Source organism: Chelmon rostratus, chromosome 10, assembly GCF_017976325.1.
Source record: "Chelmon rostratus isolate fCheRos1 chromosome 10, fCheRos1.pri, whole genome shotgun sequence".
Taxonomy (NCBI): Eukaryota; Metazoa; Chordata; class Actinopteri; order Chaetodontiformes; family Chaetodontidae; genus Chelmon; species Chelmon rostratus.
Window position 1 is genome coordinate 19,490,835 of NC_055667.1, and position 17,078 is coordinate 19,507,912.

The 17,078-nt window shown below is 43.4% G+C and overlaps 1 protein-coding gene across 2 annotated transcripts; it reads left to right on the top strand.

Annotated features, from left to right (window-relative positions):
• The first annotated feature begins 421 nt into the window (after window positions 1-421).
• raf1a (Raf-1 proto-oncogene, serine/threonine kinase a) lies at window positions 422-12,870 on the top strand. Of its 2 annotated transcripts, XM_041945119.1 has the most exons (18): window positions 422-970; window positions 3,061-3,287; window positions 3,421-3,533; window positions 3,668-3,770; window positions 4,255-4,412; window positions 4,831-4,920; window positions 6,779-6,932; window positions 7,406-7,525; window positions 7,690-7,714; window positions 8,383-8,492; window positions 9,202-9,319; window positions 9,522-9,606; window positions 9,775-9,951; window positions 10,045-10,091; window positions 10,221-10,339; window positions 10,443-10,574; window positions 11,454-11,588; window positions 11,677-12,870. In XM_041945119.1, the coding sequence occupies exons 2-18, from the start codon at window positions 3,087-3,089 to the stop codon at window positions 11,815-11,817; spliced, it is 2,028 nt and encodes a 675-aa protein (XP_041801053.1). In that variant the 5' UTR covers window positions 422-970; window positions 3,061-3,086; the 3' UTR covers window positions 11,818-12,870. The 2 variants fall into 2 exon arrangements, with proteins under 2 accessions (XP_041801053.1, XP_041801052.1); XM_041945118.1 differs by lacking the exon at window positions 7,406-7,525 and having other exon boundaries at window positions 426-970.
• The last annotated feature ends 4,208 nt before the right edge of the window (window positions 12,871-17,078 follow it).

A 17,078-nucleotide genomic window follows, 5' to 3' on the forward strand; every position in this document is an offset into this window, starting at 1 on the left:
CTGGCTGTAGCCTGCATGTCATGCCACAAGCTGTCTGTTTTTGAGCAGATATGTAAAATGCAGCATGACTGGCAGTGATATCAGGTCGACTCCAAAATCATTCCTCAGGCTGCACTGTCTTCACATCTCCAGATGATGGCGCACTTGTAGTTAATAATGGAGTACTCCTGCGCTCTAAAACCGGTAGTAGGCCATTTTTTGCTTTTCAAAAGATACAGTTGCAACTAATATTTTAACGAATATGACTTAAAACCATATGAACGTTTCATGCGCATCGGCGTTTGTTAATTTAAATCAACTATGAGTTAATCGGCGGTGTATGCTACCTAGTAAGACTTAAAATATAGCAGCTATGTATGTAAAATATGGTTATATATTAAGAAGTCGCATTTAAAACATTCAGACGATCCTTTCTAAGCAAAAAAACAACGGTTTCACCGAAGTGGGAGGGCTTAAATTTGCGCTGTAGTTGCGCAGTCTGAGTGATGCTTGCAACTCTTGTTATGACTGCAAGGTCCTGTTTCAATCAGTGGCGTCAGGCGGACGCACGACACCGACTCAAACCTTTTCACCTTCTCCCGAACGACGTAAATATCGATCGGGAAAAGCGAGGCACCACCGAGCGCCACGGTGGGAGTTTTACTTTGAAAGCGCTCCACGGGACTTTAAGAGGATCCCTTGTCGTGTCACTTTGAGGGTCCGGCGGATTTTTTCGCGTTCGCCGCGGCTGCCAGATCAAACTTTTCCTCTGTTATGTTTGGTGGCTCGTAAAAGAGACCCGCCTATGACCTTCACGTCTTACAGTATTGCGACGTTTATCGGATGCAGGATTGTTTGATACAGTTTCAGGGTCTTTACCGACGTCGACTTTTTTTCCCTTTTTCTTTGAATGCGTTGCAAATATGATGATGTCACCGACGCCACTTTTTCCTGAAGTTATGGCGGAGCACAACTTTCCTAACTTCTCTTGGTAAGCAAACACGGGCTACCTCTCCTAGCATCGCTGCTCTCTGAATTGTGTTTTGAAACGTTAACTCGGACTGTTGAACTGCTTCTCCTCACGGCACACGACCGAGACCTGCATCGTTTGGACAAGTGAAATTTGAATGGAGGGGGAACCGAGCTGTGCAGCGAAGTTTAACGATACGGCTCGCCTCCGAGGGCCTCCAGGCAGTTTCCTAGCAATAACTGGATCCACCAAGCCGTATAAAAACACACGTAGCTACTAATAGCTGCTTCAGTTGTGCAGATCGTGCATGCGTTCAGTTGTGGGGTTCGTTTGCGGGTCCTTTCGGTGCGAAGTTGCGTGGAATCGTAGCCATTAAAGGCGTTCAGAAGTCAGCTTAGTGTCTGCCGATCTCTCCCAAAATACGCCAACCTGCTGACATTGATCTCACCTACTTTTATGACTTTCAGGACTTCAGTGTAGGGACAGGAGGTCTTATACGGACCCACTTGCTTTGTGAAGCTGACTGTGTTATGTAGACTGACCTGTTGTGCACAACAGATCCAAGCAGACGGGAGTAAAGTCTGATTGTTCTGGACTTCACATTCTTTCTGTTGATACCCTTTTTTGGATGGATCACAGCACTTGTTGTGAACACAGCTCCTGCAGCATGCTGGGGAGGGTTGGAGGACCCACGGTCGTCCAGGTTCCTGCTTTTCTGTGCTATTGACACGCCGGTATGTCTCTGCTGTGACAGCGAACCACTAACCGCAGTAAATCATCTCTCCAGCGTTAACAGGTCTTTGTATGAGACACACCAGAGGTAATTGGGAGTTTAGCAGGGTGAAAATAAACACACTGAAAATGAAGACTGAGAATCAGTGAAACTTTAGTGTGTTTGTGTGTGGAGGACAAGACCTGACCTATTAGAAAACCCACTGAATAAATGCACAAAGACAACAAATCTGTCATAAATTCATTCCACATCATTTATTTTATCTTTCGCCATCACGTCAGGATTTATTTTCTTTCTGCATGATTATTTTATTCTCTCTATCTCTCTCTCTCTCACACACACACACACACACTCATGCCTCATAGTTTGTATTGAAAACAAAGCAGCAGAGGGAGCATATTTGTTTGTGATGAGTAGGAGCAACTTGAGTTATAACAAGTTTTTTTGCACAGGCTCTGCCTAGTTGACAAAAAGACATTTTTTTTTCCAAGAGGCGCATGTGTTTTCATTTAGTTTTCCACTATTATTTTCCTTTATTTCTTTATTATGCTTTACTGTATGTTGCAAGCTGTAGAGTTTTAGCTGAAGCAGAGGAAAGAGTCTCTTGAAAGCATATACTGTAAATAACACGACTGACCTCTGTGGTGGCCTGAGATTCTCCTGGTCTGAGTGGATTAGTTTGTCTACATTGCTCCGCTGCTCCCTCTCAAACGAGAAGGAAAAAAGACAATGGCTGCCAAGAAAATCACATGTAGTGTTCTTAAAACGTAACGCCAAACGTTCCCTTTCCTTTTCCTGTCACACCTCCGAAGGGCTTGCTACCAACGCACTAACACAACCGCGCAACGGCCCCGACCACGCCGTCATCCGAGAGGGTTGTTTGCACTTGGTGAGATTATGTTTAGAGATTGCGCCAAACGAGTCCTGGATGACGCAGCCCAAACCTATCGTTATTTTGCTGCTTTATTTCCTGGCTGTGAAAACGTCTCGCTGTTGGAATTTGTTGTGACTGACATGCGTTTAAGCCAACCACAGCGGCTTTTTAAGTGGAAAGAACCAAACGGCTCCAAAAGATAAATAGATTTGGGGTAGGAAATATCAGTTTGAACTGTTGCTTACCCTCGGAAAGACTGATGGAAAAACAGACTTTATTACTTTTTTCATCATGAAACACATATACATTCTGTTTCATTTTGTTGACCAGTCTTTTACACTGAGTCTGCACACCACCACTATCCTTACAGAGAGAAGATCCTTACTTAAAGAGAACTAATGTAATATTGAAGTAGTTCAAGTAGTGAGTTGTTGATGTGAGCTTTCAGGCATTCGGCCGACTAATATTGTTTGTGTCTGTGCGTGTGTTTTGTTCTTTTTTCAGACCATTGCGAGCACTTGGCTTTACTAATGGAGCACCTCCAGGGAGCGTGGAAGACCCTGAGCAACGGTTTCGGAATGAAGGACTCAGCGTTCGAGGGACCGTGCCTTTCGCCAACCATGGTCCAGGGCTTTCCCTGCCAGCGTCGCTCCTCAGATGACAGCAAGATGCCCGACTCCAAGACTAGCAGCACTATCCGCGTCTACCTCCCAAACCAGCAGCGCACTGTGGTGAGTTGTTCTTTTCTGCACGTAGAAGGTTGCGTGCTGATGTGATTTCCAGGTTACCTAAAAGCATATGGAGCTGCTTACATCCCGGCAGGCAAGAGAGGAATTAATACTTTATGTTTTTTTTGTCCCTCAGGTAAACGTGCGACCAGGTATGACTCTGCACAGTTGCCTGATTAAAGCATTAAAGGTGCGAGGTCTGCAGCCTCAGTGCTGCGCCGTCTTCAGGCTGCATCCAGAACAGAGGAGGTGAGCTCAGGGCAGCTGTGGGCTTGACATCAGGGAAATAAGAGATTGAATAAATCACATTCTTATGTGCCGCAGTTAATATTGCCTGCTTTGGTATCCATTCACATAAAGTCTTTCGTGCATTTTTGTGACAGTAAAAAATTCCGGATGGATTGGAATACTGACTCCACCTCTCTTATTGGGGAAGAGCTACTGGTGGAGGTTTTAGATCACGTTCCCTTGACAACGCATAATTTTGTGAGTACCTGAAAAGCATTTACGATATCCTCACACTCTTAAAAAGAAGTCGCTGCTGAAGATTTCTGCCTTGATTTCTTGCTCTGTCCTCCTCACAGCTTTATACCCCACTGGGAGCATTTCAGAAACGTTTTGCCTGCCTGATTTTGTGGATTGGCTGAGATTTTGTAGATTTATTTTAGGTTTTTGTAATCCTCCATGTATAAGTCGACTACGTCATTAAATGGTTTAATTTTTTTGTCTGTACAGGGTGTTTTATTTTGAAAAAATGACTGTATGCTCTATGCTATTTCTGTGTCTGACTTCCTGCCCGCCTCGATCTGCTGCGTGCAGTTTGATTAAGAAAATAAAAACTGGCACGGGTTTTAAGTGGAACAGAATGGAGAGCCACCTCAGGGATCCTTCTGAAACGCGCTGTGGCGGAATCACAAGCATTGCCTCGAAGTCAAGCTGCTGCACGTACTTTTCTTTCTGTCGTTTTCAGGTCCGGAAAACGTATCTGAAACTAGCGTTCTGCGACATCTGCCAGAAGTTTCTTTTGAATGGGTTCCGTTGCCAAACGTGCGGCTACAAATTCCACGAGCACTGTAGCACCAAAGTGCCCACGATGTGTGTGGACTGGAGCAACATCAGACAACTCCTGTAAGTGCGTTCACCTTGAAATGAGAGCATAATGTAAAAAACTAACTAACTAACTTACGTATTTGCCATCTGAAACTAACCCTCTGTATGGAAGCTTCCGTTTTAATCCGATCAGATCTGAGGTAGGATTCATAGTAGATCAGAAGATGCATTGTTGAGATAAAAATAGGCGAAACAAGTTCAGCTGATACTACAGGTTTTCTGCTCGTATATGTGGTTTTGCATACTGGCAGTGAGACTAGAGGCTTATTAGTGTTAATTTGCATGCAGGCTGTAAGGCTGACAGTACTGATTAAAAGATCCATATCATAAGCAGAAAAAGAGATAAGCCCTTTTGCCTGACAGCTATTGCAGTGTCATTTGATTTCGCACGGAGACATTCGCTGTGCACTAAGAGAGACTCACTCTCTGTCCTCAGGTTGTGTCCAACACCTGGTGATAGCGGCGCCCCGTCTCTGCCCCCGCTCACATCCCGACGAAAGAGGGAGTCCTTAACACGGTTTCCAAGGTGAGGACAAGTTTTTATGTCTAACTGTCCATAATGCATCCTTTGATGGATCATACACCTCCAGTAGTTTGTTGTTGTGGATTGAAAATGCTTTTGCTGTATTGACTCCTCTTCTTCTGCAACCAGAGGTGAGAAGATGAAATTACTTCTTCTTCTGCTTCTTTTTTTTTTTTAAGGTGGCCTCTGGAGTTTTCTTGTAAGCAAACAAACTTGATGTTTACACTCAGTGTTATTCACCAAGATGCATTGTGTGTATCCTGGTGCTCCAACAAATGCATTTACTTCCTCATAAAAGTCAAATTTAAAACCAGCATTGTTTACATCTGTGTTTACTTGCCAGCAGTCCTCTTCTTCCCCTTCTCTGCTGGCGTATTGCTGCATATTGGTGTGTCACCACCACCTGCAGATCAGTGGAGTAGCATGTGGCCATTGGCGTGTCGCCTGCATGCACGTCCCTGTGCTTCCTTGTGTGCGTGCACCACATAAACAATCCCACTCTCAGAAAAATGCTTCCATAGCTGCTAGAAGTCTAAAACGTTTAGAGAGAATGTAGTCTTTGATGGCAGCAGTGCACATTTTGTGTCGTTTGAAGCTGATTTTTTCCAGAGTGATGCCTATATAGTACTTGGACGATGGTGTGCCACCCGTTATAGTGTCTCTCCATGGATCGTTTAGTTTAGTTTGTGGTTGGTTATTGTAAGGAGAGCTAATGATCGGGGTGCTACTTGGCCACTGACAAAGCAGGAAGACTTTTTTTTTGTCCCTGTGGGTCAATAACTTTGAGGTGTCTGATCAGTAAATAGTGGTGGAGCTACATCGGCAGGTTTAAGTAGCCATCATTGTCATTTTCTGCCACTCGTCAAGCTCGATGGCAGCACAGTTGTAGCCGTGTTCTCATTTGTAAAGAACCTTAATCTGAATCGAAATAAATCCTGTTTTTAATGACGTCCTCAGCTTTATGGGGGCTTACGAGTCCAAGCGCTGATGTAACGACAAGCGTGAAAAGGGCCTGTTGTTTCAGGGGCACTTAAAATGGTTAAAAAGCACTCTGAGCTGCCAAATTAGCTCTCACAAAGTATTAAGTTGTTCCATGCAGAGCGATCTCAAATACTCTTTTGAAACAAAGTTTTGTGTTTGCCAAAAAGGGGGATTGTTCTTGAGGAGTGCACCCCATGGTCGCCAGTGTGATTTAATATGATCCCTGTTTATATATATGTCATTTAGCTGGAGTTCCACTGTCCCCATTTTAACCAGCTGCTACAGTACAGTGCAGCTATACGTCCAGTAAAAGGAGGTTGACGAGGAGCATTGTCTAAACTCAAAGTTAATTTATGCACATGGGGCTTTGTTCTTGTTCTTGTGTTTTTGGATAGTTGAACTTGTTGAGATTAGATTTTGTGCTTGTGAAAGCGAACATCTCAAGTCAGACTAGCTTTTGGATTGTTTGCAGATTAACATATTTGGCTGGTGAGCTTTGTACTCTTCATCTGAGCCAATACTGATCTTGGCAAACACCGGGGGCGAAATACCGCCACGGTGTCAAGTTATCCAAAAAAGGATAAGAGGAAGGTCACAATAAAATTAACCAATAACTACTTCCTCTCTGCTATTTTTCAGTTGTACTTGCTTGCTTCTCATTGATTTTGCATGTGTGGTAGCAGTTGACGGCACAACATAAACAGACAATGCTTGTAAATGACTGGAACCACCACCAACACACCCCAGCGCAGTCCCAGAACTCTGTGTTTGCCTTTCTTGTCCACTGTCAGTGGTGTGTGTCATTTAGAAGCAATGACGCAAGGTACAGACGAACAGTAGCCGCACCATCTCAGTGTTTGATCCTTTTGCACCTTGACAGCTCGGCCCATCGATATTCCACCCCTCATGCCTTCAACTACGCCGCACCCTACCCACCCACAAGCGGAGGTCTCTCCCAGAGGCAGCGCTCCACTTCCACACCCAACGTCCACATGGTTAGCACCACCCTGCCTGTAGACAGCAGCATGATTGAGGTAACTACACACCACATGGGCCCCTTGGGTAGTCCTGTAGGTTCGAGCCACTCCTAAAATATCTCCTGCCTGAGAGTGATCTTGCCCTCCTACGTACATCTCAGGCATTCCAACTATCTTTGCCTTGCTCTTTTCTGCCTCTTATCTACCTCCGCGTTAAGCCATCCACCTGGACAGGGTTGAGCCTGTTTTTGTGTAATTCCCCTGATGGCATCTTATTTTAGCGATTTTTTAAAAATGTGCGACACTTGACTTCCCCCTGTTCACTTCTAGTTTCTGCTTTTTTACTGCCAGCGTTGTTGCGTAATCAGCTCGCTCGTTTTGCATGCTGTGTAGAATATTTTCCCTATCTTGTGTCCAGGTAGAGACCTGGGCATCACTCTTGCCATCTTTCCTTCCTCACTTTCCTTTCCTGTGTCCCTTTTCCCCCTTTTCCTCACTGGCCTGTTGTATTGTACCCTGCTGGGGAGTAGCTAGACTGCCTGAATACCTCCCCCAGCTCCTGGTGCCATAGATTCTGGCTGAAGAGGAAAGTAGGTATTGTGCACTTCTCCCAGTCTTTTGTTGAGGCCTCATCCGAGAGTCCAGAAAAGGTTAGAAAGCAGAGTATCTGTGTGTGGTCTGAATGGCATGCATTGCAAACAGGCTATCTGCATTCACATCTTAGTGTTGAAGTCAAACCACGTGTGACAGCGCAGCATGCGGTTTGCTGTTTGAACTGGCTGACAGAACTTTTTTTTTTTGTGTGTCTCTCTAGGATGCGATGCGTGATCATGACTCGGGTAAGTGGTCGCCCCGCAATTCACGAGCATCGTTTCGTGCACTTCTTGTGCCGCATCGCGCCTCCTCCCTTCACCCTCACACACATATCTCCTCCTTTTGATTGCGCATTCAGGTCTTCAAATTCAAACCTTTCTTAGTAAACTGACTCCAGCCATCCTCCGTCTCCCTGCAAAATGGAAATTTCTCATCACGGCATTTGACCCTTAATGTTCAATAGACATTGAATAATCGCATAATGCAAGACTAATCTGCATGTGACCGGCCACTGTCATCAATCTTTACACATTTTCCACTGGAAACGTCCGTTCATGTGCACATAATCGGATGTGACGTTCACTCTTTAGTTTACCTCTGCACATCATAACTCTCTTTTTGATGTGTGAGCCTGTTGCAAGGGGAAGCATGAAGGGGGAGAGCTGGGACAAAGTCGGAGGTTGTGCCGAAAGTTGCTCAATATTCACCATATAGTCTCGTCTATGTTTGGCCGTATGTCCAGAGAGAATTCTTACATCCCGTTTAGTTGCATCTAAAAACGTTGTTTTCCCATCTGACACGCGACATAGACCTCTAAATAGAACTCCCTGTATAGTATGGAGTAATTGATTTTGGGCACAGCCAGTCTTCCATCCTGAATTGCTTAATTCTCCTTCTCTCTGTATTTCTGAAGCTGGGAGTTCCCCCAGTCAGAGCCCTACAGGCTGGTCCCAGTCCAAAGCCCCTGCACCTGCCCAGCGAAAGAGGGCCACGTCCTTCAACACTCAGGAGAAAAATAAAATAGTAAGTTCCATGTCTTGTCTTGTAGGCGTACCAATCCCGTTCATTTTACTTGTATTTAAGTATTTTGTATGTCAAGTATTGTACTTCACTACATTTCAAGTCCACTACAGATTAAAAAAAGTCACGAGAAGTCAAACCAACAAATCAATCAATCAATCAAACAAACAAACATGTGAAAATGGAACACGAGAAAGTAGCTGAGTCAGCAGCGGCACGTTGGTTTGGCTGCATTGCTCCGTGTCCGGAGATACATGACAGGCGGTGTGACGCCTGTGGTCTTATCCACGCCGGCCCTCGCAGTTTTTGAAGTGTACATGAAGTGCACAACAATGCTTCTCCCTTAAATTAATCACTGATTTTATGCACCACCCCGTGAGCACCAAAAATCTGACACTGGTGCATTCTGGGTCTTAAAGAGATGCTCTTGATGGATTAAGGCAGACTCTATGTATAATATTTTATTGATATTATGTGACCTAATATTACTTGCTGCACCCACTGTTGTGTCAATAGGTATTTTTCTTTGTTGTCAGTCACTTTGATTTAATTGTGTGAGTTTTGTCCTCTTTTCTGGTTATATGTTTAAACAGGAAGGGGGTTGTGTTTTTATTTTATTGATAATCACTTGTATGCACAGGCTGCAAATGTCCATCTCTAAAAAAATAATTTGTTGTTGGTTTTTTTTTCTTTTTTTCCCCTACTCATCCAGAGGCCCCGGGACAAGCGGGACTCTAGTTACTACTGGGAGATCGAGGCCAGCGAGGTGTATCTGCACTCCCGCATCGGCTCAGGCTCCTTTGGAACTGTATACAAAGGGAAATGGCATGGTAGGAATGCATTTCAGATGGGCAGGGCACTTTCAGGTGTAACTACTACCAGTGCTTTCAAACTTTCAAACTGCACTTTCCACTTCGATGCTAACTGGATGGTTGGAAAATCAGATCAGCGTGCATGTGGCGTTTCCTTTCATATGAGCTTACAGTGGGTTTTATGGGCCAGCGGTAACTGAGCAGAGTATATTTGTTGCAGGCGATGTAGCGGTGAAGATTTTAAAGGTGACCGACCCCACACCAGAGCAGTTCCAGGCATTCAGAAATGAAGTAGCAGTCCTGAGGTAAGAAATGACGCGGATGCAGTCTTATTTAGCCTCCCAGCCACTGAGTTCTTCAGCTGTTTTGACAGCTGCAAAAATTGTTACATTCTTAGTGAATCATCTTCATTGCAGACTTTTATCTTATCTTTGTTTTGGTGATTTCCTCTTCCGCGTTGCCTCTGGTTGCAGGAAAACACGACATGTCAACATCCTGTTGTTCATGGGCTACATGACAAAGGACAACCTGGCCATTGTGACGCAGTGGTGTGAGGGCAGCAGCCTCTACAAACATATTCACGTCCTGGAGACAAACTTCAAGATAATCCAGCTCATAGACATCGCCAGGCAGACAGCTCAGGGCATGGAGTGAGTCCTAAAGAACGGAGCTTTTATGATAAGCCACATTAAAAAGAGCCAATGTGTCATCTAGCTACTTTTCTCCCTTTTTTCCATTCTCAGCTATCTGCACGCAAAGAACATCATTCATCGTGACATGAAGTCCAACAGTATCCTTCCTATCGGCCGTCTCAGTGTGTGCACTTTGTGTGAAAGATAACAGCAACGCACTCTTCGCACTGGTCAGGATCTGTGTGTCCTCAGTGTGTTTCAGCTGTGATTCCTTGACAGCAGCTTAGACATCTTCTTGCATGAAGGGCTAACGGTGAAAATTGGGGACTTCGGTCTCGCTACGGTGAAGGCCAGATGGAGCGGCTCCCATCAGGTGGAGCAGCCTTCTGGATCCATTCTCTGGATGGTCAGTATTGTAGCTTTAATTTCGCCGAAGCAATGAGACAACTATAATGAGACACAGAAAATGTCATCATGTCATGTTTGTTGTTTCGTGTGGATGCCCGCAGGCTCCTGAGGTTATCCGGATGCAGGATAACAATCCCTACAGCTTCCAGTCTGATGTCTATTCCTATGGAATTGTTCTCTTTGAGCTCATGACGGGAGAGCTCCCTTACTCCCAGACAGCAAACAGAGATCAGGTAAAGTGTCATCATTTACACGTCATACTGCATGTCAGGTGACCTACAGCGGTGCATATAGGTGACAATATGCACCCCGTTTTGTCCTCCACACGCTGTAATTGTTTTCTTTTTTAGCAAATATATTTGCAAAAACTTCAGGGTTGCAACTTTTTGCTTCCTCGTTAGATTTGGTCATGTAAAACACAGTTGCAACCCCACAATCAGACGTGTGTCTGAGCTCCAGTCCCCGCCTGGATCCCAGTGTCAGGCTGCAAACCTAGGCCAGAAGGTGGTGGAGAGACATTGGGTCGCTGTCTGAAGGGGGTTGTGGAGCTGGCCAAAGGCCCACCGTGGAACAGAGGCGGGCACCCTGGAGCCACCAGCCTAATTTTAGATGCCGTAACACAACCCTGTTGGTGTGTGAGGAAAAAGGGTGCATGGCTGTGCATATGTGTGTGTCTGTGGTTTTTCGTCCTCCCGCAGCCCACAAGACCTGGTCTGGATCGCGTCTGGCTCCTTGTGTCTGCATTCAAATTTGGCTTAAGTTGCGAAGTACAAAGTGTGCCCATAAGTGCTGCTATGATCCACTGTTGTACCCCAATTTGATACTGTAGAGTGGCTTTGCAATCAGCTGACCTGGCAAGCACATCGAGTACTGCTATCATCCTTGATCTGCAGCATCATGCACTCATGCCACCACAGTCCAGTGTTTTAGATGCCTTTGCCTCACTGGCCATATTTATACAGAACTCCGAGGTGGACTGCTGATTGAAGATTGATCAGGTGTCTCTTACTGTCGCACTAACATAGATCGATAGTTGAACTCATTTTCAAATGTGATCAAAGTTCCGCACACTTCCTCAGTCTCATCTGCTGTCTGTGACTCCCTCCTTTCAGATTATCTTCATGGTGGGAAGAGGCTATTTGTCCCCAGACCTCAGTAAGCTCTACAAGAACTGCCCCAAAGCCATGAAACGGTTGGTGGCCGACTGCATCAAAAAGTCCAAGGACGAGAGGCCGCTCTTCCCGCAGGTGAGCCACTGCCTTGGTAATTGACTTTAAGCTGACTTAAGAGTGTTTTGTTTAACTCATCTTTATTTTTTCTGCATTTTTTTTAAAGATCTTGTCCTCCATTGAGCTTCTGCAGCATGCCCTCCCTAAGATAAACCGCAGTGCCTCAGAACCGTCCCTGCACAGAGCCTCTCACACTGAGGATATCAATGCCTGTACTCTGACCTCCACCAGACTGCCTGTTTTCTAGAGGCTCAGACAGCACTGCCCCCCCGACTCCCTTCTCTTTGAAATATCCAAAATAGTCCAAATGCTCAGTACACCCAAATTCTCTACATACAGATGCCAATATAGACCTAAAAATGCACATGCAATCATACATAAACCCATGCTAATCCATAAAACATGTAAGGAGAGAGGGAAGTGCAGAAAGAAGCGCTTCTGAGTTTCATTCTGGAGGGGAGTGAGTGAGCGATGATGGATTGCACCGGGATGCCCACATGAAGAGGTGGTGCCTTGCTTATCACTGCACGTATTAAGAAGTATGCAGAGGCTCCACGGTGGCAATGCATTTGGTAAAATTTGTAAATACATGCACGCACACCTACCTAAGACAACGATAAATGGACACTGAAGGAAACTCAAGAGGACGACAGATGCGTCTCTCTTGATTTGGGTTCTGTGATGTGAAGCACACCCTTCTATCTAGTCGCCGTGATGAAGAGGACCTTTAAAGCTTACATGCCTTAAGAGGAAGCAAAGCCTGGACTAAGATCCTGCACAATTCACCTCTTGTTATCACAAACAAAGCCGTTGGATGTAGTCCATTTAGTTGCACAGTAGTAGTTGATTTTGCATTGTCTTAAATGATAATGGAGTAGATATGGGAAATTGTTGTCTTTTTTGTTGTTGTTGTTGTTGTTGTTGTCTTTTGACTTCTTTTAACTGTCTTTATTTTTTGGGTCATTTTTGAGGAATTATAGCCTGTCAGCAAGCAAGAGTGACGACAGAAAAATTAAATTTGCACATGTTAGCAAAAGCAATGGTTATGTTTCAACAGTCTGCAGATTGGCTTCATAGCTCTGAGTAATCCAATCTGTAGATACACACACATTCTTATCAGTCCTCACCATAGGTAGGTTATCATGAGCTGGACATTTGGCGGTTGTCTTAAATATTTAAAATGATTTGGAAACTAATTTGTATTTGTTTATCATGTCTCTTTCAGGAGGTTAAACGTTTTATTGTGAACTTGGTGAGAAAGTTGTCTATTCAATATTTTAATAAAATTAAGTTAAATTTCTTTGCCAAAGAAACTTATTTTGCTTCTCATTATGGACGAACATTGAGTAATCAACACGCTGGCTGCAATGGGAGCGGGTGAGGTGGGCAGTTGCATCACATTATGCTGCCTCTTGTCTTGTTCGCTAACACAGTTAAATCCCACACATGTGTCAGACTTTGTGGCAGGGTGTAATGTTTGCTGTAGCAGTGGCAACGTGGTGTAACCTCACAGGGGATCCAGTCCAGACACGCCACCAGGGGATTCCACCATTGGCTGATGCCACTGCGCACTGCATAGCCACTGGCAGGCACAGTGGAACAACAATCATTCAGCAAGGGAGGGACATGTGGTGGAAAGAAAGGACAGTTATATTTTGTTTTAGTGTAAACATCCAGCGTGTGGTTCCTGCTGGGCAGAACTGCTTTCAGTCCAAGTGCAAATTTATTGTAAATATGGGAATATTTTCTGTGATCTGAATATGGGAATAAGTGCCATTTCTTTCTTTTTTGGGCCTTTTTGATTTGACTTCAGGCCAAGAAACATGATGGAAGGTTTTTTTAGTTCTTTATCCTATTTTAATCACATCTCAAAAAGCTCTATTATAGTGTAAAATCAGCCTGACGTCGACAGCAATGGAGGAACACAATAAGAGCAGAGCCACCGGCCGACCGCCAGTCATTTATTTTTACAACAGTTTTGCTATATGTGTTTATCTGTTCTATTTCTGCATTCTGACAAGCCACACAGGCTGGCCAGATTGAAACCAACAGAGCCCTCATGTCCTACATCCCTGGCCTACAATAGCTCCATCTAGTGGGTGCTCCTCCAGGATGTGTGTCAGCTTTCTTCATAGTAGACCCGCACAATAATCAGTGATGGAGGAGTCGCAAGTAAAGGTATCAGCAATGGAAAAATACTTCATCACAAGAGGAAAAAGTCCTGTATTCAAATCAGTAAAAGTGCAGCAGGAATATTGGCAAAATGTACTTGTACACATTTTACAAAAGTAAAACTACACATTCTGCAGAAGAATGGCTCCTGCATAGAAATATATGATAATATGTGACATTATCAAATTGATGCATCAATGCATTAAAAGCATTTCACTGATGTAGCTGGTAGGTGGAGCTGTTTGAACCATAGCATATACTATTCAGTAGTCAAGTGTTTTTAATGTTAATTTTTAATCTTTAACATATTTAGTAACTGTAGCTGTCAAAGAGTACAATATTTGCCTCTGAAATGTGGTACAGTAGATGTTTAACTGGAAATGGAAATACTCAAGTAAAGCAAAGTACCTCAGAACCGTAGTATTTGAGTAAATATACACATGCTGAACACAACTGAGCTCTCTGGTGTTTCTCTCACTACGCTGGACTGGATCACACAAATTCCTTCAGGCGATGCAGGCTCAAAGGGAAGAGAGCGAGACATTTTCCTTAAACACTAAACTAATGCAATTTGACAAACACATCCTCCAGACGTGGTGTGTCATTCTATAACGGGGCTTCCAATCAATTAAATAGCCCCTGCCAAGACAGCCACCGACCTCTCTTTGTTATGGCCTCAAACTCTATCTGCCAATAAAAACCCATCTGCTTGATATTCATATGAGCCTTATTTTCTAATGCGCCCACGATGTAAGGCCTTCACTTTTATGCATGATGCTGCCATGGCAACCTACACTTGTGCATGAAAACAATCCATTGTGATTGTCGTTTCAGTGGTTGTTTCAGTTCTGTGACAAAGTGAAGGCACACTCAGGCAGCTCAAGTGGCTAATTATGTAACCAGAATAACACAGATACTGTATGTAGGCCTCTGGTGCGTCAGCTTCACCAGTAGATGGCAACAAGAAGCTCTGTGTGTCCACTGGGTTGTCTACGTGACATATTCAGCTGTTGAAGCAGCATTATGGATGGTGTTTTTGTTTTTTTGTTTTTTGTTCCATTTTAAACCAGTGGAAACAGTGAGTATGAAAAAGAAACCACATTCTGTTCTGTTCTGCTCTGCTTTGCACTATTTTATTAGATTACATTTTGTTCTGTTCTATTCCGTTATATGAGGTAATATTTTGTTCTGTTCTGTTCAGTTCAGTTCAGTTCAGTTCTGTTGCCATGTCATGTCATGTCATGTTATGTTATGTTATGTCATGTCATGTCATGTCATGTCATGTTATGTTATGTTGCATTGTGTTGTCATGTCATGTCATGTCATGTTATGTTATGTTGCATTGTGTTGTCATGTCATGTCATGTCATGTTATGTTATGTTAGGTCATGTCATGTTAGGTTAGGTTAGGTTATGTTGGGTTATGTTAGGTTGTGTTTGTGCATAGTAAAATGAGGGTAGCTATGTTGTGTTGTGTTTTGTTGTGTTATGTTATGTTATGTTATGTTATGTTATGTTATGTTATGTCATGTTATGTCATGTTATGTTATGTTATGTCATGTTATGTTATGTTGGGTTATGTTAGGTTGTGTTTGTGCATAGCAAAATGAGTGTAGCGTAGTTATGTTGTGTTGTGTTGTGTTATGTTATGTTAGGCCATGTTATGTTATGTTATGTCATATAATAATCAGGTTTATCACACAGCACCATGACATGCTCCCTCATTATGGGAAGGAAGCACTTGTCTTCCCCTGTGTTCTCCAGCAGATGGTCAGTGCAGCGTGGCCCCACAGGGCACAAGTTGTTCACGTCGTGCAGCAGCTTGGCAGACAGCTGGGAGGAGTCTAGACGGAAGCTCCTCAGCTGGAGCTTCAGGGCCCTCATTCCTCCGAGTTCTGGAGTGGCTTCTACTATTACCAGGCCAGGTCAGCCTGCTTGTTATGATGGGAAAAAAAACATCGGTACCATCTGGAAGCCTTACAATTGCATAGTGGTGAGTATAGTTTATCTGTGGGAGACGTTTGCTGATATTTGTTATGGAAGACAACATGAATCTGCTGTTCTAAGACAAATAGCAGATGCTCCAGTATGTCCGACCTCTTTGCAAACTTATGTTCCCATCAGGACACAGAAGAGCCTCAGCAGCCATGTCAGTTACTCTTTGGACATCTGTAGGCAGACAGAGTACCAGTGCTGATGGATGGCAGGTAACAACGTTCTAACCTGTCTGTCCCGTCGTGAATAACAAGAGGATGAGCATACCAAGGCCTCATATCAGTGAAAAAAGAAAACTTTTATATAACTTACAAGTGCAATATGGTTAAATGTTTAAAATAGTAAAGAATACACAACATTAAAAATGCATGTTTAACAGTCACTGATAATAAATGCATATTCTGTTTGTTTTCCACAGCGTGTTCCACTATCAATCAGGTAGTTAGCACAGAAACAGAGAGCAGATATTAATACTTTGGCAAACCTTCGCTTCACCTTCTCTTGAAATAGCATGAACTGAGCAGATGTCAGTGTGATAAATGTGGAAGAATCACTCACTCCTTATTATAAATCAGTGTGCTCTCTCAGAGACAGTAGCTCAGGTGCATAAAGAAGTGTTTGGGTGCTACACAAAGTCTGCGAGGTGAAGAACTGAAGCGCGTTTGGACACTGTAATGCTGTTGGCTGATAATTATAAAGGCAAAAAAATAAAGCAATAAAACTGAACAAATGATGTCATAATAGAGTCACTGAGCATCCTTTCTAATTTTCTAAGATATTGTCAAATGTGGTAGAAGCGTAATCAAGAGAATAATAATCATCAAACCTAAATGACTAAAGGAACTTTGGTTCATAAAGAAGGTGCCCAACAGATTTGTCTTGATGTCAGAATGTAATATAAAACGTGTTTCTCATAAAGTGAGTATTTGAATAAAAAGTTCATCAGATTTTATTTCCTGCACTTTATGAGCCAGAGCGTCGTTCGTTCGGCTTCATCTCATCTGATAACTTGGACTTTAAATCACAAGAGGAACTGTTCACATTCACAACTCAACAGGATTCTGCAGCTTTAAAGCTCTAAAGCAAGTACCAAATACACTTAGAACCTGACTCCAGTGAGCAGGTCTACTAAAGTAAACATTATTCTAAATAGAAGAAAAAATAACCACTATTAAGTATTCAATAATTACTCATGATAATCACAATAACCACAATTTAGCAAACATAACAATGCATTATTAACTGTTCAGAAGGTGAGTGCCAGGCATACATAAGTTTATAACTGTATTATTGATAATTCTGGTATAGTTTTACATGTATATCAGTAAGCAAACTACTAAAA